General features: G+C 58.2%; 1 protein-coding gene across 7 annotated transcripts in view; it reads right to left on the bottom strand.

Annotated features, from left to right (window-relative positions):
* Nucleotides 1-659: 659 nt before the first annotated feature.
* The window catches only part of SHANK1 (SH3 and multiple ankyrin repeat domains 1), a 47266-nt gene continuing 27478 nt past the window's right edge, over nt 660-20447 (bottom strand). For 3 of the 7 annotated variants that reach the window (XM_060131613.1, XM_060131612.1, XM_060131614.1), the window contains 10 exons: nt 19286-19368; nt 18951-19075; nt 18235-18370; nt 17856-17936; nt 17292-17315; nt 17030-17098; nt 16475-16593; nt 8317-8413; nt 3550-6646; nt 1700-2106 (listed from right to left, as the gene is read on the bottom strand). In XM_060131613.1, coding sequence (XP_059987596.1) covers nt 2061-2106; nt 3550-6646; nt 8317-8413; nt 16475-16593; nt 17030-17098; nt 17292-17315; nt 17856-17936; nt 18235-18370; nt 18951-19075; nt 19286-19368 — 3877 coding nt within the window. In that variant the 3' untranslated portion in view covers nt 1700-2060. Of the gene's footprint in view, nt 1591-1699; nt 2107-3549; nt 6647-8316; nt 8414-16474; nt 16594-17029; nt 17099-17291; nt 17316-17855; nt 17937-18234; nt 18371-18950; nt 19076-19285; nt 19369-20447 lie in introns of those variants that run through there. The other 4 variants (XR_009537188.1, XM_060131616.1, XM_060131617.1 and 1 more) reach the window with 4 other exon arrangements.

The raw sequence follows: 20447 nt of genomic DNA, 5'->3' as shown, positions 1-20447 counted from the left end.
AATAAGAGGGGAAAGTGCTACGAGAGAATGGAGGTGAGAGTGTCGGGAGAGGCGCACAGTCTGTGAGAAGGTGAGGGGAAGGGTGTCCCAAGTGTGTCTGCAGCAAGGGCCCAGAGATTTTTCGGGAGTGAGGGGTGGAAGGGAGGGCGCCCCGGAGGAAGCGTGTGCAAACAAGAGTGTGAGAGACCAGGGGGTGTGGAGCGTGGGGAAAGAGACGCACGGTGTGCCAGGGAAACTGAGCGTGAGCTGGAGAGCTGAGGGCCTCGCAGGCTGGAAGCGAAGGCGCAGTGTGCAAGACAGTGAGAGGGCAAAGTTGTGCAAAATTGTAGCCCAGGGAGGGGAGAGAGGTGAGCAGGCGTGCAAAGGAGCGTGCAAGAGGCCGGGGGGCTGCTGTGTGTGCTGGGGAGGGGAGGGTGGGGAGAGCCGAGGGGCCTGGAGAGGGGGGAAGGGTTGTTAGAGGGTGGCAGGTGGTGGAATCTGAGGGCATCGCCTTCCCCTGCGGCCTGGGGGACGACCCCCATCCGGTCAGGCTCAGGGCTGACCCTCTATGGCTCTGTCTGTCCCCTCCTCCCCAGAATCGACCCTTCCCTCCTTCTTCATCCCCCTCTGTGATTTCTTCCCGCCCCCCCCACCCAACTCCACTCCCCGCTTCACACACACACACACAGTCTTGTGTCAGCTGCCCCCTCCTGTGAGGTGCCAATGTCTGGCCAGATCAGGCCACCTGGTGACCTCCGGCCTTGGGAGACGAGTCAGGGTGCAGTTTTAGCAGAGTCCCTGGCCCGGGGAGAGAATGAAGGTCAGGGTTCAGAGGTCAAGAGGCCAGCAGGCTCAAGGGTTCCGTGGACGGGCTGGTCCGTCCGGGCCAGCCATCACCTCTCCAGGAAAAATTTGAGAGCCCGGTCGATGTTCATGCGGTGGCCCACCCTGGTCACCCCCAGATCGACGTAGTCCTCCTTGGTCAAGGCGGGCAGGTGGGAGCCATCGATCTCGTGGTCCAGGAACCGGGCTCGGTGCTCAGACAAGCCCAGCCACTCGAGCCAATCGGCCACGTCGAACTTGGTCCAGAACCCCAGAGGTTTAGCGCTGAACGGCTTGTCCGGGGGCAGGGAGAGCAGGCGGGTCGGTGAGAGGGAGCGCGAGGCCCCTGACAAGGCCCCGCCGAGACCCCCGGACATCCCGGGGTGCGGTGGCACAAAGACAGGGGCGAAGGGGTCAGCCGAGCCTCCTGCCCCTCCGGTGGGGGAGCCGCGGATGTCAAAGAGGCCCGGGTAGAGCGGTCCAGCAGGCAGGATGGGTAGGGAGGAGGGCCGGGGCGCGGGGCTGACCTTGTGCTCCGAGGCGGGCAGCAGGGACGGGCTCGGGGCCCGGCGGAGCAAAGGTGGCCGCATCTCGAACTCCACGCCCTGGAGGTGGCGGGCGGACGTGGAGGAGGAGGTGGCCGACGGCGAGGTGGCCCCCGGGGCCGCAGCGGCCGAAGCGGAGCCCCCGCCTCCTGTGGGGAGGGGCGGCAGAGGCGCTTTGGACCAGTTCTGAAACAGGCTGCTGACAGGTTTGGAGAGAAGCGAGGGCTGGGAGTCTTCCGAGAGTCTGGAATGTGACAACGGGGCAGGGGTGGAGGAGAAGGGTTGCGGCGGGGGGTGGGGGTGGGGGGGGCAAAGGCGGGTGAGAAAGAGGAAGAGGTCAAGATACAGGGAGAGGAAGAGAGACATGGGACAGGGGTAGAGAGTTGGAGGAGAGAGAAAGGGAGAGATCGAAGGGGCAAGCGAGGGGGTAAGATGGATGTCAGGACAGAAAATGAAGGGAGAGAAATGAGAGGACAGGGAGAGGGTGACAGTCAAGAGAGATGAAAGAAAAAGAGACATTAAGTGATAATAATAATAATCACCACCACTTACTGATGCTCACGTGTGCCAGGCATTGTTCTAAGTGCTTTTACGTATCGCCATCTCAATGGAATCCCCGTGACAGCCCTGATGCAGGTTACTATTATTATCAGCAGCACAGAGAGGTTAAGCAACTTGCCTAAGGACACACAGCCAGGAAGTGGCAGAGCCCGGTTATATGGCACCAAAGTCTGAGCTCTTAACCACTACCCTATACTGCCTTTCCGGGTATGGCCAGTCACAGCAGAGTGGAAGACAGGGAGACAGTGAGAGAGGAACAAAAAGAGGATGAGCATTCAAGGGAGCGAGATGGAAGGGGACGGGGGACAGAGACACAGAGAGAGAGAGAGAGAGAGAGAGAGGTGAGGAGAGGGAGATGAAAGAGAGAAGAAACAAGGGGAGGAAAAGGTTCCCCTCATCCCTTTAGCTCCCTCCAGAACAGTCCCTGCCTCAGGGCCTTTGAACAGTTCCCTCTGCCTAGCTCTCTCTTCCCCCAGGGAGCCAAACGATTTGCCTCCTTCCCTCCTCGTCTCTGCTCAGCTCGCCCGTTATTTGACTTTCTCTAACCATCGCGTTACTGCATTTTTTCCCCTAGGATGATGACAATGATTTTGTTTATTGCCTGGCCCCCGCCTCTGCCTCATTAGGCTGTGAGGTCTATGAGGGAAATGCTCTGCTTGTTTCGTCCATTGTGGGGTCCCTCTCACCCTGAAGGGCACCCGGTACAGAACAGATGACAAATCAATTATTGGTGATCTGTTAACTAAATTAAGCGTCCTTTCCTCTCACCAGACTTAAGAATCATCAGTGAGATGCCTTAAGATCTCAAAGACCTCAAAAACCACCTCAGAATATCACCATGTGGATATCAAACCCTCGAGGAGAATTAGGGTGAGCTCTGCAGAACGAGGATTAAAAAAAACCCTCTCCCCACTCGCTCTGTGTGTCTGAATCAGGAATGTGACTCTATGCTTTCCCTAAGATTAGAAGGTCTTGAATGGGCTTGAACTCTGTGGCCGTTCCAACTCGCTAGCTGCTTTAGAAAACTTCTGCATCTTCCTGGACTTCTCCATCTATACTTGCTGGGCTTTTGTAAGAGACCCCTCCCCTCCCCCATCCCATGCCCTCAAAAACCCTTTTAGAAAGGTTCTGTGCTGTTCCTCTTCTACAGAGAGGTGGATCCCTTTGCCTAAGGTCACCCAGTTAGAAAGTGCGGGGCTGCAACCAGGATCCAAAAAAGCCTGGCTGCAGAACCACACTTGTGACCATGGACCGTGCCCTGAAGCATCTTGCCTTGACCAACACGGGGCTCGAGGGACCTGAAGATTTCAGGGATTGCCAGAACTGACAGCCCACCAAGGAAACAGACATCGGGCAAGTTGTGCTCCAGTCTCCTCCTCTGTTGATCACTCTTTTTGTTCATCATGGAATGTGGGTTGTCATGGTGACGGGAGGAGACCACAGAAGCTACTGAGATAAAGGGAAATTTCAAGTGGCTGGGAAAGCATGCTTCTTTGAGGGCAAACTTCTCCAAGCCAGCCTGGCTTCTGTTTTCTTTCTACCACCTGGGACCCTAAAGGGACACAGCTATGTGGAAGACGGTCTCTGCTACCCACAGCCAGCCCCTCTGGCCTCCACTGCCAACCTCCAGCCCCCGGCTCACCTCTGCCGCTGCAGGGAGGAAGTCCTCTCTGGGACGTAGCTGGCTCCCCCGTGGTGGCCGTCCCCGCTTCCCCCGCCGCCTCCCCGGGCCCAGGGCAGAGCGCCGCCAGCTGCCGAGGAGCCCCCAAACTGCTGAAGCTTGGAGCTGAGTTCACTGATGATGCTGGCTTTTACTGTGGCCAAGGCTGAGGCCTGAGGCTGGGCTAAGGGCCCAGGCAGGGGTGGTGGTGGTGGACCCGGGCCCTCCTCCCAGGGCAGCAGCTTCCGAGGCAGGGAGGAGGCGGATGGCAAGGGCACCGGTGGGCCTTCTGGCTCTACAGCCCCTGGACCGCCGGCCACACCTGCCATCGAAGGTCCTGAGCAACCACTCAGGGCCAGCAGCCCATCGGTTCCAGCCCCCGTCACCGAGACGGTGGGGCTGGTGGGAGTGACAGGGTCTCGGAGTCCCCCACCGGGGCCGGGCCGCAGGCCTCCACTGGCCCCAAGCGCCCGGCCCCGGAGCTTAGAGGGAGTCATGAGCTGCGGCGGGTATGGTGGGCCAGGAGGACCGCTGCCCCCGAAGGCCTGGCCGTCCAGGTAGGCCACATACGTGTCCAGAAGCTCCGGCCCACTGGCCACACTGGCCACCCCGCCGCCAGCCCCGCCTTCGGCAGACAGGCTGCTCAGCGTGGACGCGCTGCTGATGGTCTCCAGCGGGTGGTCACTGCTGCTCCGACTGTCCACCTCCTCGATACCAGAATCTGTACCAGCTGGAGGATCTGGGCCAGGCTGCGGGGCAGGGGGAGGCGGGGCGGCTGGGGCTGCTGGGCCCGGCGGAGGCGCGTCCCCAGCAGCTGCGGGGCCCGCCTGGGTCAGCGTGGCCACCTCGCTGTCATAGGAAGTCAGGCTGGATGCGGTGGAGTCCAGCGTGGGAGGGGCGGCGGCCACGGCAGGGGGCGGCGCAGGGGGCGCTGGGCTGGCCGCGGTGGGTGGGTCCGGCAGCGGGTGGGGCGGCCCCGGCGTGAGGGGCGATTCGGGCTTCTCAAAGCTGTTGGAGAACTCCAGGGGCGGGGGCAGCGGTTCCACAAAGAGAAATTCGCCGTCTTCCACGTCCACCGAGGGGGCGGGGGGCGGCAGGACCAGCAGGGGGAGCCCGTTCTCGTCACTGCCCCGCGGGGAGGTCGGCGAGGGGGGCACGGACCGGCGAGAGCTGGGCGGCGGGATCCCCGGCCCGTCCTCCGAGGGGGGCCCCCTGCCCCCCGCCCCACCGGCCCGGGGCTGGCAGTTCTCGAGGAACCGCACGTGGAGGGGCAGCCGCTCGGGCTCCTCCGGGGCTGCGGACCTCCAGGGTTTGCTCACCCCGGGGTGCGGGGCGGGGGGCTCGGACCCCAGCTGCAGCAGGAGGGGCCCGACCCCGGGGGCGGTGGGCGGCAGGCGGTGCAGCAGGGAGCGTCGGGCAGCTGGCGGGCTGGCCGGAAGGGACTTCTCCTGGCTGCCCAGCCCGGCCCGGTAGCCCAGCTCCCGGCGCGCCGGGTCCGGCGGGGGGGCTCCCCAGAGACGCAGCACCGGCTCGTGGTGGGCGTGGGGCGAGTGGTGGTGCGGCGTGGGCGGCGGAGCCTCGTAGCGGGGCGACGGGGGCCTCGGAGGGGGCTGGGGGGCCCCACCGCCCTCCGCGGACTCCTTCAGCGCCCGCTCTCGGGCGGCCAGGGCCAGCCCGAGCGGGGAGGCTGGGTCCAGGGCCTTGCCGGTCAGCGGGTGGACCAGGGGGCGCGGCGGCAGGAAGCTGGTGAAGGCGCTGCTGCCTCCGCTGCTCCCGTAGGCTCGGCTGCCGGCTCCGTAGCCCCCGTAGCCGCCGCCGCTTCCGGCGCCTGCGGACTCCAGCCGGAGGTAGGGCTCGGCCGAAAACATGCCTTCATCGATGGATTTGGAGTGGCGCAGCCGGGGGCCCGGGGGCGCCCCCGGGCCCAGCGAGCTCTCGCCGCCCTCTTCGTCCCCCGTGTCGGTGGAAAGGAAGAGCGTAGACCGCCGGCGGGCTTCGTTCTGCCAGCCCCCTTCTCTCCGAGCCGCCCCGACCAGGGCCGCTCCGAACTGGCTGGTGAAGTCGAGGGTGGCCGGGCCGCTGGGCGAGGCGGGGGCGGGCACGGGCGAGGGGGGCGGCGGCACTGGCGACATGGCCGGGGCGGGGCTCGGCGCGGAGGAGCCGCCGCCGCCGCCGCCCCCTCCGCCGCCGCCCCCGGTCTCGGGCTGGGTCGGGGGCTCCGCCTCGGTGCTGCTGCCCTGGCTGCTGCGGCCGCTGCTACTGGTGGATGGAGCCTTGATGATGATGGTGGGGATGGGGATGGAGTTCTTTTCCGACGGGGCGGCCGCGGCCGGCGGCGGCTGCGGGGACGCCGGAGACGTGGGCGAGGGCGTGGGCGGAAGGCCGCTGCCCTTCTGGGGCTCGCCTTCGACTTTGGTCTGCTTGACGAGCGGGCCCTTGCGCCCGCGGCCCGAACGGGCCGGCACGTACATGGCCGCGCTGGCCGCCCGGGGAGGCAGCTGGAAGTAGCGCAGGGCCGGGGCCTGGGAGGAGCCGCTAACCCCGCCCCCGCTGCCGTGGTGCGACGGGGACAGGGCCCCCGGGGTCGCGCTGGGCCCGCCGCCCCGCCAGCCTCGCAGGCTGGGCTGGGGCCCCAGAGCCAGTCGCGGTGGGGGGTCATCGGGGGAGCCGCCTGTCTCCATCTCCGGGGGATGCGGCGGGTGGGCGTGGTGGTGGTGTGGCTGGGGGAGCGGAGCGTGCGGCTGGTGTGTGGGGGGCGGGTGGTGCACAGGGGGCAGGGCCCCGCCGTGGTACAAGCTCTTCTCACGGCTCCCTACACGGCTCTCAGGAGGGCAGGGCCCATCGAAGGACGACGGTGACGAGGCGGGGTGGGGGACACCTGAGCCGGGGTTGAAGGGCGCTCCCCGGGGAGAGGGAGTGAGGCGGCCGGAGGAAGAGGGGGCTGGAGGTGTGCTGTAGGGGGGCTCTGGTGGGGACGTGGTGGGCGGCGGCGGGATGTCCTCCGAACCAGGCACAGACAGGCTGCGGCTGAACTTCATGGCTGGGGGTGCTAGGTAGGGTCTCTCATCTTCTGCAGCCCCTGGAAAGACACGGAGGATCCAGAAGCAGGGTGAGGATGGGAAGGGGTGGCCTCTCTGTTCCCCTGTCCCACAGAACTTCAATATTACAATGATAATAATAATGACACCCAGTAGATGTTAAGAAGAACATGGGTTGGTCTAGAGCTTACCCAGATGTGATAAATCCAAATCCGTTTGATACAGTAATACAGGTTGTGCACTGCACAACAGCAAACGGCAGAGGGAGCAAGAGAGGTGTGGTGTGTGCCCGGGGTGGGGGGGGCGGGCGGAATTCAGCTTAACTTCCTTCCAGGGCCAGGAGGGGGCGCCTTTTCTAATTCGCCCAAAGGCAAGGTATATGCGGGCGGTCGCTTGGGATGAGCAAAAATGGCTTGAACCAGGAAGAGATACCGTGTTTCTGGGCATACTTACAGATTTCTTTTCATGTACGTGCAGAAAAGAAATGTAATTAGCACATCAGATCTGTGATTTCACAGATAGCACTGCTTAGGGTGAGGCTAATATTTAAAAGAGGGAGCCAGTTCATAGGTAAGCAACGTCAGGCAGATGTATAGGTAACTGATACTAGGCAAATGACACACACTGGTGGACTGTGGACACTGAAGCTGGGGAAAAGCTAGATCCAAACAGCAAAACAACTTGGAGGGAACTGGAGGAGTGGAATCTTTTGCCTCCTTATCGACGGCCAGGGCTCAGTCCTTGATTCCCTTTTCCCTCTGACTACTCGCTCTCCGTTGACTATCTCAACCAGTGTCATGGCTTCGTTCACTGCTTCCCTGCTGAAGACTCCCATGCTTGTCTCGGACCCAATCCTTGCCCCTGAGCTCCGGGCTTCTATATCCAAATGCTGCGTCCACTTGGATGTCTCACTGGCATCTCAAACTAAGCAGGCCCCAAATTGAGCTCCCGATCTCCTCCCCACGATCTTCCCAAGCTGCTCTCTTAGCAAATGGCAGCTCGGTCCTACCTACCTCAGGACCTTTGCACTGGCTGTTCCTGCTGTGTGGAATGCCTTACTTCCAGATAGTCCCATGGCTCCCCACTTCATCTCCAAGTTTCAGCTCACACCTGCCCCCCAGCACTCCTGACATCTCAACTCATTCTCCTCTTTTTCTATTTTTTTCCATAGCACTTAACACAGCTAACATACTATATCATTTTCTTATTTCTTATCCTTATAAGCTGTTGTCTGTCTTCCCCAGCTAGAAGGTAAGCTCCATGCGGGCAGGACCCTTTAGTCTGTTTTGTTCCCTGACAAATCCCCAGCAGTTTAGCCTGGCATATGGTAGTGCTCACTAAACATTTGTAGAATGAATGAATGAATGAATGGACTCTGGCATAAGAGAGAATGAACCAGGGTCTGTGGTGGTTTTGACTTAACTGCATCCAGGCAGGGGCAATGATGTCCCCATTTTCTAGATGCAGAGCCCTAGGCCCAGAGAAGTGAAGCTGCCTGCCCTGGGTCACACAGCCAGGATGGACAAGAGCCAGGATTCAAACCCAGGTTTGCCCAGCAACAAAGCCTGAGCTCTTCGCCCAACTTGATGGTCACATATGGAAGGAGAAAAGAACATTCCCAGGCTCCCTTGTTTTCCCCATAAACTGTCACCCTCCCAGCCTCCCCTTTCCCCATTGGCATCCCTTACACCCACCCTTGCAGGTGACATACCAATAGACTTTTGCCGGAGCATAAGCCCAGGTCCTGGAGGCAGGTAAGAAGGACGTTCATAACTTGGCTGGGAGCGGTGGTGGGGATCAAAGCTCGACTTTGGGTTGGCAGTCAGAGGAGGAGAGAGAAAAGAGAGCAGAGAAACATCAGTCAGGGCATGAAAATCCATGGATTCCCCACACAGCCATCCTCCATTCCTTCCCCAGCCTCTGCAGGAAGGGAGAGGGGTGTGAAGGAGAGGGAAGGGAATTCTGGGGTAGGGAAAGGTTTCTGAGTCCTGACAGTGGCAGCAGGGAGAAAGGGGGAAAACGTCAGATTATCAACTGAGCCTGTCTGCTCTGCTTCCCAAGCCGATCACTAATCTGGGCACTTTTCTCCACCCCTGCTGTCACTGCCCAGGTCCAAGTTACCACCACTGCCTGCCTAGATGACGGCAGTAGCCTCTTCCTTGTCGCCTGGCTGCCCCCCTTGTCCTGCCACCCATTCCTGGTCTGCTTTCCACGCAAGAGTCAGAGGGATCTTTCTAAAAGAAATTCTGATCATGTTATTGCCCTGCTTAAAATTCTACACTAGCATCTCACATCAGTTAGGAAGGGATCCGAGTTCCCAAGTCTGGTCTTCAAAGCCCCCTGGGGTAGACACTGCCTGTGCCCACCCAGATCTCCTCAGCCAGGATGCTGTGCCCATCCCCAGCCACTGTGTCACCTGCCTGCAACACTTGGCTGCCCCTTGCTCTGAAGAATCATTCCCCCTCCAAAGGCGTTGACGTGCCCAAGCTGTTACATGCCCCCACTTCTGGGAGCAGCCTGCAGCCAACTGACAGGAAGGTCTAAGGAGTGATCATCTCCATCCTGCAATTCACACTCCCGAGCTCCCCAAGGGACCAGGCTGAAGGCAAACTCCAGTGGGGACCAGGGTTGCTGACTTTCTCTGCAGCCCATCCTGTCTCCCCCATGCCCTTACAGGTTCCCCCTTAGGAAATCATTGTCTCAAGCATCCTTATCTCAGGCTCTGATTTTAGATTAAGAATCACGGTGATTTAAGACACCGTGTATGATCTAGCCCTTGCCTATATCTCCCACTCTGGTCCCACCACACCCACCTTTTCTTGCTCCTGCAGTGCCGCAAGGTTCATCCCTGCTTTAGGACACTTACAAGTCCTGGATCTTCTCTCTGCAATGGTTTCCTCCCGGTCATCACCGATTCCTTTCCATCTTTATGTCCTCTGCTCAAATACCCCTCCCAGTCACTGCCTACTGCATTTCCCTGTCCTGTTTTCTTCATAACACTTCTCTCACTTCTTGCTTACTGTCTGTCTGTCTTCCTGGCGAGAACATCAGCTCCCTGAAGACACCAGACATTATCCCAGGCACCGTGGGTACAGGGTCAAGGGCCCACGATACTTTTAGGGGAAATGTTTTAATTTCTTTTCAAATAGGAGGGAAAAATAATTATAATTCAGTCATAAAACTTTGACTTTTAACTTTTTTTTTTTTTTTTTAGGAAGGAGGGGCAAAAAGTGCCAAAGGCCCACAGAAGTCATAATGCAACCTTCCTGAGGGCAGTGACTTTATCAGTCTGGTTCACTGCTAGGTCCCCAGTCCCCAAACAGGCCTGGTGTTCTATAAGCTTGTGTCAAATGAACAAGCCAATGTCAGGCACTCTCGGGCCCCGACTCCCCTGCTTCTGCCAGGTGGCCCCACGTGTCTTCCTTCTCCGTCTTTGAGACCAGAAGTTCATAGAAAGGAAGGCCTCTTTGGATGGGGTCCCCACTTTTGGGGTGTGACCCTAAGTGCCCTCACCTCCCCACCACGCCCCCTCCTGTCCCCCTGCTCTAACCACTCCCAGTTCTCTGAATTCCCTGTGCTGTTTCTCAGCTCAGAGCCTCAGCATCTGCTGTTCCCTCTGCCTGGAAAATCCCTTCCCCACTCTCTGCTAAGGGAAAACTGCTTCTCATCCTGGCCCCCACCCTGGCCTGGCCACCCCCTTCCTCTAGCCCTGCACTTCCTAATCCAGTGGCCACTAGCCATTCAGATGTACATTTCAATTAATTTGAATAAATTTAAATAAGCTGAAGTTGAAAACTCCCTTCCTCCATCACACTGGCCACATTTCAAGTGTTCAGTTGTCACTCATGGCTGGTGGCTGCCATATTGGACAGTGCAGATGGAGAACATCTCCATCCTCACAGAGCGCTCTAGCGGACAGTGATGCTCTAGACCTTCATAGAATGCACCTGTGCTACGCCTCTCACTGCCCGCACCTTGGACTGGGACTATTTCTGTGTTTGCATCATTCATTCATTCCACAGATATTTATGGAGCACCTGATTCATGCCAGGGGCTGTTCTAGATGCCGCAGATGCAGCCGTAAACAGAACAGACAAAAGTCCCTGCCCACGTGAAGGACAGGCAGACCATAAACAAAATAAATTAGTAAAATACGACGTGGGTCAGATGGAGGTAAGCGACAGAAGAGAGGGAGACTGTAATTTAAAATCAGGCAGTCAAGAAGACCCCGCTGAGACGGTACAACCTGAGCAAACTCCTGAAGGAAGCAGCCAGGGATGTATCCCGGGGAAGAGTATTGCAGGCAGAAGGAGCAGCAAGTGCAAAGGTCCTGAGGTGGGAGTGAGCCTGCTGTGTTCAAGGAATAGTTAGGAAGCCAGTGTGTCTGGAGTGGGTGAGCCAAGGGCTGAGGGGTGGGAGATGACATCAGACAGCAGGGTGACACTGGGTGGGATCTGGTAGTTCCAGATGTCTCCTCCCTGGAAAGCCTTCCTCCTATTACTCTGCATCGTAATTTCCTCCACCTACCCTAGGTTAGAGTTATTATAATTACTTGCTTACTTGTTTATTGTCTGTCTCCCTGGGCATGTAGCCTACCCAATACCCATCCTACTCTTCTTCTTTGGTAAGAAAACCCCCATCTTATTTGGCACCTATTGAGAGACTACATTTCCCAGCCTCCCTTGTGGCTAGGTGTGGTCATAGGACTAAAGCCGGCCCAGATGCATAAGTGGAAGTGTTGTGTGTTACTTCTGGGAAGTCTCATCAGAGGTAACCCAAGAAGCAACAATGTGCCCTCCTTTCTACTTCTACCTTTTCACTCTTCCTTGTTCCTGCTACCTGGAATGCTGGTGCAACAGTTGGAGCTCCAGCAGCCTCTTGGACTACGAGGTGACTTTGTGGCTAGGGTGAGAAGAATTCTAGGTCTTCAAGACCATGGAGGCTGCCACACCCGCCTCAGACTCCCTACTCCAGACTTGTTCAAGACGACAGAGATATAAGCATTTGTTTGTTCAAGCCACTGTTATCTGGGGGTTTCTCTTATATACAGCAGAACCCAGTTCCGCAAAATACCCCCACTCCCCCACCAGTGTCAATTCTCTAAGGGAGGTAACTTTGTTTGGCTGGTTCCCTCCTATACTCCCAGGGCCGAGCAGCAGGTCCAGCACATAGTAGTTGCTCAATAAATATTTGTAGAATGAAGGACACCTTGACAAAATGGGGGGAGCACCCTGATGATGTAACCCTAGTCCTGTTCCTTTGAGAGAGTGATGGGGAAGGATCACAGTGACAGGGAAGGGGTCAGAGTGATGGGGAGGGGACAGAATAACGGGGGAAGGGTTAGAGTGATAGAGGAAGGGTTCCCCTAGCTGAAGAGGGTCCAGACTCAAGGGAGAGGCGTCATATTGGCACACTGGCAGAAGACCTTCTAAGTGGAAAAGGGATCAAATAATGGGTTAGCTTGGCACAAGAGGGATCATAGTGGCAGAGGAGATGTCTGACTGACAGAGGAGCCATAATGGCGTCTGAGGAGGCTAGGAGTGACTGCCTGAGGGGTGGACGGACTCAAGGTGAGACAGGCTGACCTCCCCCAACAAACGGGGAGCGGTCTCTCCCGCGCAGAGGGGGCAGCCAATCAGAGTCTGCCAGGTGCGTGTCACGTCACCAACTGCCGGGCAGACTCCTCCCCAGCGAGTTGACCAGAGGTCCCGCCCTCTTCCTGTGCCACCTCGTGGGTCGCTGTGGGTCTGGTGCCTCCATGGCAGAGTGCGCCCTGGTGCCGTGCACAGGCTAGAGGCTGAAGATGGGCTGGGAAATTCGCGTTAGGGAGGCAGCCCCCGGAAGGGGTGAGGGGGAAGATATCGGAGGGGGAGGCACATGGAGAGACAGAGCAAGACAAAGACAGAGGTGGGGAGACAGAGGCAGAGATGGGGCTCCAGAGGTGTAGGGGAGAGACAGGAGGGGACATGAGACAGCCATGGGGAGAAAGAGGGACCCAGCAAGGCAGGGAGAAAAAGGCAGTCCTGAGAGATTCTGCCATGGAGAGGGCCAGAGCTACCCTAGGAGGTCCAGACATGCCCCGGGAGGGGAAGAGGCAGAGGATGCGACCAAGATGATATGGTAAAAATAACCAGAGGGAGAAACTGAGTCCAGAGAATGGCTGAAACCAGAGCCCAGACCACCCAGACCAAGATGTGGGAGGGGGGGATCAGGGGACCCCCCCCCAGGGCGGTCAGTCACCAGGTAACGGACAGTAGCCAAGAAAAGCAAAGCCACGCAGAGGGGAGGACAGACAGGTAAACTGCAGAGCCCTAGGAGGAGACAGAGCCCAAGAGGGGCCTTGACCTACAGCGGATCTGCCTGGGGTCTGCACCCTCACTGTTGGTGCAGAGGGTCCTCCCAGCCCCCCTTAGGTTTTACGCAGAGGTGTGTTTTTCAGGGAGGGTTGAAATCTCTCCATCCTTAAGTTTTTAAACAGTGGCGTCTTGCACAATCTTTTGCCCTGTCCACGGTGGTGCAGGTCCGTTAAAAGGAGCCTGGGGGGCACATTGGGCTTCCACACTGCCCGCTTGCCCCCCTGGTTTAGGTGCAGCGGAGTCCAAGTGGGAGAGTGAAGAGGGGAGAGAAGCCGAAACAGATGGGAGATGGAGACCCAGATGAGAACAAGACCACCCACTGAGCGAGGCACGGAGATGCAGGAAGGTCACAGAGGGGTCCCTGTGTTGACTCAGGGGTTGAGAGAGATCAGGGTGGCTGGTGGGAGGTGAGGGCAGAGATGGGGGCAGAGAGAGCCCTCAACATGAGAGGGAGGGCTTGGGGGAGGCCCAGGGACAGACCCCAGGAGGGAGAAGAAAAGGGGAGATGACCACTGGCCTCCAGGATCCAGAGGAAAGGGAGGCCCCATGAAGACCTCAGGTGTTTCATTTCTAGGAGATGGGGGCAGGCTGGCAGCTGGTTATACTATTGGCCAGTGTCTGGGCCCACCTGGGGGTGTCTTTGGAGCCAGGATCTTGTCTGTCCTGTAATGGAGGTTCATGCAGGGAGGGGCTGGCCCCCCGGCAACCTGACACTTGGTGGGTACTCCATGCATTTGCTGAATAAATGAAAACAGGACTGGCCTTAATCTGTTACTAGAGACTCCGTACCGAGCCTGGAATGTTGTTGTGGGGTCTCTGGGGCGCAGGCGGGGGTCACAGTAGGGTCTCCCGTTTGTTATTTTATGGCATGGGGAGGCTCACCATTCCTTGAGAGCCTCTGTACTAGAAGCTGATCTCATTCAGTCCTCCTAAGAACCAGCAAGATTGGCTTTACCCCTATGTTACAGAACAGGAAACTGAGGCACAGAAAAATTAAAGGCGTGGGCCGAGCGACATAGTAAGTTAGAGGCGGTCAGGCTTTGGAGGCAGGTTTGCCTAGCTCTACTGCCCATGTACTTTTTTTTTTTTGGGACAGGACTTTTTTTTTTATATATATATCGGAGTATAGTTGATTTACAATGTTGCGTTAGATTAAGGTGTACAGCAAAGTGATTCAGTTATTCAGTTTTTCTGGTTCTTTTATATCATAGGTCATTACAAGATATTGAATATAGTTCCCTGTGCTATACAGTAGGTCCTTGTTGTTTATCTATTTTATATACAGTAGTGTGTATCTGTTAATCCCAAACTCTGAATTTATCCCTCCCCCTTACCTATGGACATTTAATCCTTACACCGACCCTGGGGGGAGGTGGGCACGGAAGATGACCCTAATAGGCCCAGAGATGTCAAATTCCTCGCAAAGCCAAGGATGGGTGTGAAGTGATGGCTCCTGCATGCAGGGCCCTCTGCCGAGCCCTGAGAAGTGGCCAAGCACCCTCTGCCTCTAAACCTGGGAGAAATTCTAGGAGTCTCGATACAAAATTTGCCACCTGCATTTTTGGCTCTTGTAAAAGTACTAGGGGGCTTCCCTGGTGGCGCAGTGGTTAAGAATCCCCCTGCCAATGCAGGGGACGCGGGCTTTAGCCCTGGTCCGGGAAGATCTCACACGCCGCGGAGCAACTAAGCCCGTGCGCCACAACTACTGAGCCTGCGCTCTAGAGCCCGCAAGCCACGGCTACTGAGCCCGCGAGCCACAACTACTGAAGCCTGCATGCCTAGAGCCCGTGCTCCGCAACAAGAGAAGCCACCGCAATGAGAAGCCCGCGCACCGCAACGAAGAGTAGCCCCCGCTCGACGGAACCAAAGAAAGCCTGCGTGCAGCAACAAAGACCCAACGCAGCCAATAAATAAATAAATAAGTAAATAAGTAAATAAATAAATACTAGGCCTTCTAGAATAGGTGGTTGAGCCCTTAAGAGGGCTATGGATAGATTTCAGGGGGGCCCTGCACGCTTACTTGGATGGGGAGAAAAACCCTACATCTTTATTTTCATTATTCTCCAGCTAAAACACAACATTTTCTCAATTAAGGATGTGGGCAACAGCCCACGTCAGTCTAAGCAAAACCTGTGACTGTATCCCCGACAGAAATCACAGGTATTTCTGTATTCTTCATTGCAGAGGCTGCAAATTTCTCTAAATAGTGTTTGTGCTTCTTAGGACTCCGAAATTAGAGTAGTCAACATCCAGCACCAGATCCTTCTGGCTACCACGGTGAAGAAAAGGCACCGACATTACTATATCGCAAATTTTGCTTTCAAAAAATATTTTGATAACTGTATTTCAGCGTAACTGGCTTCTTCTGTTATCTTACGTATTTTTTAAAATTTTATTTTTGGGTCAAGGGGCTTGTAACCTAACTTCATCCACTCACGAGAGCTGAACTCTGGGCTCGGGCTTGCACGGCGCTCGGGAGGCTACACCCTTCCACTGTCACTCCCCGGGGTTATGTACTGTTCTTGACCCTTACGAATTATGTTTTATTTTATGCATTTATAAGCATTATTATGAGGACTATGCCAGCCTGCCACAGGGGTCCATGGTCCCGCAAGAGTCAAAGCACCCAGTTTTAGAGTCAGTGGTCCCTTGGTCACCAGTGGTGGGTGTGGCCTGTAAAAAGAGGGAGTCAGAGGGTGGGGTCAGAGGGCAGGGCCTGGGCAGAGAAGAAGGAAGTGCTGAGACAGAGGTAGGGCCCCGTGTGGCCTCTGGAGGGGGGAGGGGGGAAAGCTCTGGCAGGGCTGGTGGGGGGATGTGTCCCCACGAAGGGGCCCAGTTCAGTGAGGAGGGCAGCCAGGAAGGGACCAGCAGGTCCCCACCCGAAGAGCCAGGGCCGTGGCTGGATCACGGATCCAGTTGCCTGACTGCCTGGGGTTGAAATCCCGGCTCCCTCTCTGAGCCTCAGTTTCCCTTCTGTATCACAACCGAGTGTACCTCCCAGGATGATTCCAAGGAATGAATGAGATGAGCCACGTAAAATCGTAGTGTCAGAAATGTGATCAACACCCACTATAGGTTAGCAGGCAGAGCGCAGACAGAGATGATAATTAATATTTTAATAACTACCACTTGTTGAGCACCTATTATTATGCGCTGTGCCTGGGCCAGGGAGCGCCATCCATGACACCGTTTTACCTTCCCTGAGACCCCTGAGGTGGGATGGAGATGAACAGAAAGAGCTGGGCAGGAGAGGATGGAGAGTGGAGGGAGGTGAGAGAGATGGGATCTGGGGGAACAACAAGGAGGAAGAGGATGGGCCGAGAGGAAAGGGGACGCCCAGAGTGGGGAGAAAGGAGGGAACCCCAGGAAGCGCGGTGCCCCGTAGGACGGGCATTTAACACGGGGGAGTCAGGAAGGATTTGCAAGGAGAGAGGTAAAGGCTCCAAGTTGCCCTGTGCAACCCTCAAGCTTCCTTCCCCCCAAGGGCCCGGTTCCCCAGACGAGGCTGCCTACCTCAGTGGCAAAGAAGCCCTTCGGTCGGTGTTTGCCCAGGGACGCGAGGCCACCAGGCCCAGGACTCTCACTTGCACTGATGGTCTGCTGAGCGGCCGCCAAAATTTCATCCAGTTTGTCTAGGGGGAGGCGGAAGAGGGACGGAGAGCCAGAGAAACGAAGTTTGCTTTGGCCTGGCGCAGAGACAGAGCTGCCGGGAGCCCATTCAGTGTCTTGTGTGAACCAGAAAAGGGCACCCGTGTCTCCCTCCCGGTGGCCCGACGGCCCTGCTCGGAGACACAGTCTCCAGCCCGGCAGGCAGGACCCAGCGATGGGAAGGGGTGAGGGCGGCCATCGTGAGAGGGAGGATGGAAGGGAGGCAGAAGGTAGTGCGGAGAGGCTCAAAGCAGGGGTGGGAACTCAGCCTCATGATGGCTGGGGCCAAGCTGAGGCGTGAAGGTGATCAGTGCGGGGGTGGCTGAAGGGGCGCGGGCCTGGAGAGGGGTGGAGCGGCTGCGGCACCCCAGGCGGTGCGGGGTCGGGGCCTGGGCAGCCCGGGGAGCGGGGCCATCTTACTGAGAGCCATCTGGTACACGGTCCGCTTTTTCTCCACGCTGGGCACCGGCGCAACTTGCTGCTCGTACTCTGTGGGCAAAGGACGCGGATGAAGCCCAGGGGCGCCCCCGGAGGGCGGGGCGGAGCGGGCTCGGCCAGCGGGCGTGGCCAGCGGGCGTGCGCAAGCGCGAGTGGGGCAGTGAGGGGCCGGGATGGGGGAGGGGCGAGCCCGCCGGCGGGATATAGGGTCGGGGGCCCTCCCGCCAGTCCTGTGCCCACTCACCACTCTTCTTCTTCCAGGGCGAGACTAGCCCGGGGGAGAGGCAGTAGAGGAGCGAAGAGTTAGGACTTCAGGGGGAGGCGAGGGGCCCCCTTTCTGGAACGCCCGCCTCCCTCAGGGCCCTGGGGTGAGGGCGGTCGGCTAGCTGCCTGATCCGCCCCCGGCAGGGGCAACAGCCCCGTCTGGAGGGAGGGGCTCGCCTTCCTTTCTGTTAGTGGGAGTGAGGGGAGCTGGTGGAGGGAGAGATGGAGAATGGCGGTGGGGTTCAGGTGGAACAGAGCGAGAGGGGCTAGAAAGGAAACAGGGACCCGCAGAGAGGAACGTACGGACGCAGAGAGACCCCGACACAGAAACAGATGTAAGAGGACGAAGGACAGTCGGCTCTCAGACGCCCTTTCCCAGCGACGCACACGCAGGCCAGAGACAGTCTGACCCATGGACGGGGGGACAGGACCAGGACGAGGACCCCTGGTCACTAACAACACTAACAAACTCAAGGGACGGTCCAGCCTCCCTCTGCCCCTTTCCGTCCGCAGCACCTGGGCCCCAGCAGCCCCGCAAGCTCACCCAGCTCCTCCAGCTCTGAGGTCATAGACTTGGACCGCAGGGAGATGGTTGGAGGCGGGAGCCGCTTAGCCTGCGGCGGTGCTGGAAAAACGAGCGGGATCAGGCATCAGCACCCTGGAAGGAAAGCCCGTGACCTTCCCCCCTGCCGGTGCACCACCGCGGAGCTCTGGCGCTCCCAGAGCTCGGAGAAGAGATGCCATCCGCATATGCATGTTGAGCCCTCACTCAGTTCCTCTCCAGAGGTCCTGAACCAGCAGCCCTGGGGGAGGGAACGCTGCTGGTGGTGGTGGGGACCCTTGGGCCATTAGGGCTCCCTGAGGATTGAAGTCTAGTAGCAGTGGGGGACCCGGGCCTGGCCACACGAGTGGGGGAGGAGCACCTTTCTTATGCACAGCCTCATCCATGTCCGGGTGCCTGGTGACCATCACCACCTTGACCATCAGCGTGTTGCCCCCCTGGCGGATCATGTTCACCACCTGCCGGTGGCCGACCTTCACCACATTCTGCCCGTTCACCTGTGGCACAGACACCCCCCAGAGCACACCCAATAGGTGAGGGGAGGGATGCTTTCCACTTCAGGGTCCCCACCGAAGCGGCCTCCTCCTGCCTTGCCCTGTATGTGGCACTGTCGGTCACCCTTCTCTCCCCTTGACCCTCCTCTGCCTTGCAAGCCCCCAACACTCTGTTCCTGTAACTCTCCTGGCCTCAGGGTTGGGGAAGGGGCTGGGCCCACCCTATTTGCCTCTCTCTCCCTCCTTGCCCTCCAGCATTGTGTGTGTGTGTGTGTATGTGTGCAAGCGCGTGCCCTGGGGGGGGCGGGGAACAGCTCTGTCATCTGAGATACTTCAGAAAGGCTTTCAGATGGAGTCACTGAAGAAGCAGAGGCTGGCTGCGGGGGGGGGGGGGGGGGGGCGGGGTTTGGGAAGCTTTGGTGCCAAAGGAGAATCTGGACTTGGGCAGCCGCATCCTGGCATAGATCACGAGGGGGTCTGAGGATTTGTTGCTAGGGGCCCAGAGGAGAGCGCGGTGTCTGTGGAAGGTGGGCCAGGGGTAGGGTCTTTGGAGAGGCCTTTGGGGTTGGGGGCCGGGACTCACCTCAATGAGGAAGTCTCCCATTCGCAGTCCAGCTCGCCATGCCACGCCACCCTCGTCCACCGACTCCAGATACTGCAGCGCCGGGAAGGCCGGGGTGGGGGTGAACTCCTCGATGGGGGTCTGCGCTGCAGATGGGGAGGAGCCGGCGGGGTCGGAGGGGAGGGGGTGGAGAGGCCGAGCAGGGGATGGGGCTCAGACCCAAGTCACGGAGGCCTCACCGTAGCTGTGGGACCAGCACCCTGGGGTGGGGTGGTGGGCAGGCTGGGGTCCCTTTCCCTGTCTTCCCCCCTGGGTCAGAGAGCCCTTCCCCCGTCCCCTCCCCGGCCGCCACTCACCCTTGGCCCCCCGGAGCACGAACCCAAACCCCTCACTGTCCTTCTTCTGCAGCAGAACTGTCTTCTCCTTGATGATGTAATCACTGGCGGGGAGGGTGGGGGAGGGGCAGGGGTGGGGCGGGTGGAAAAGGGATCATGAGACCCAGAGCCCGTGCCCCACCAGCCACCTGGTGACCTGAGCCCAAGCTCCAGAACCAGTCATCCCCGCTCCGAGGAGCTGCCTCACCCACTCCACGTGTGTATGCTCGCAGCAGCCCTGACGAGCCTCCCCCTCAGAGCCCAGAGCGCTCGCTCTCCCACTCAGTCTTTCCTCATTCATCCATCCGTGCTTCCATCCACCCATCCATTCAGCAAAGCACAGTGTGAGGAACGGGGAGCTAAGCTGCCGGATCAACGGACAGCCTGGCTGGAGGCCCTGCTGGCCACTTTCCGTCTGTGACCTTGAGCCCACGCCTTCAACCTTTGTGGCCTCAGTTTCCTCATCTATAATGCGGGGCAATAACAGGCTCCACCTGATGGGGTCGCTGTGGAAGTTCCCTATATATAGTACACATAGTATTCGGCACAGGGCTGGGTACCGTAGCACATGCGCAATAGAATTCATGCGCTGTCTTCCTTCGGTCAAGTCTTTTGGTCTAGAGGACACGTGTACTTGGATAATACCTCTCCCAGCTCCTTGACCATATATATGCTACAGTACCAACTCCCCAGGTCCCCACACGTATTGTAAAACTGCTTATTCAGCAGCGTCCAATATGGTGCCCACTAGCTGCCTGTGTCTATTTATATGCAAATTAATTAAAAATTAAATTGAAGAATTCAGTTCCTCAGTCTCACTAGCCACGTTTCCAAGTGCCTGGCAGCCACATGCGGCTAGTGGCTACCACGCTGGACAGCACAGATACAGAACATCTCCATCGCCGCAGAAAATTCTAGCGGACAGCGCTGACATCTACTTCCCGGTATATCTCAAATGTACCTCTTTCATGCAGTCGGTAGATTCTAGCAAAATGCAAACTGCGTGTGAATATGTGGATGGTCCCCAGGAAGGCCACCAGAGCCCACCAGCACATTTAGGCAAGGCTCACATACGCAGCAAAGTTCAGTTAAACGCAAAACTATTCTGTGTATCTCCACAGCCGCCCGGGGCTCACTCAGATAC

The sequence above is a fragment of the Lagenorhynchus albirostris genome, chromosome 19 (genome assembly GCF_949774975.1).
Source record: "Lagenorhynchus albirostris chromosome 19, mLagAlb1.1, whole genome shotgun sequence".
NCBI classification, from domain to species: Eukaryota; Metazoa; Chordata; class Mammalia; order Artiodactyla; family Delphinidae; genus Lagenorhynchus; species Lagenorhynchus albirostris.
The sequence above is the reverse complement of the archived record's forward strand: the minus strand, read 5'-3'. Positions and strand labels throughout refer to the sequence as shown.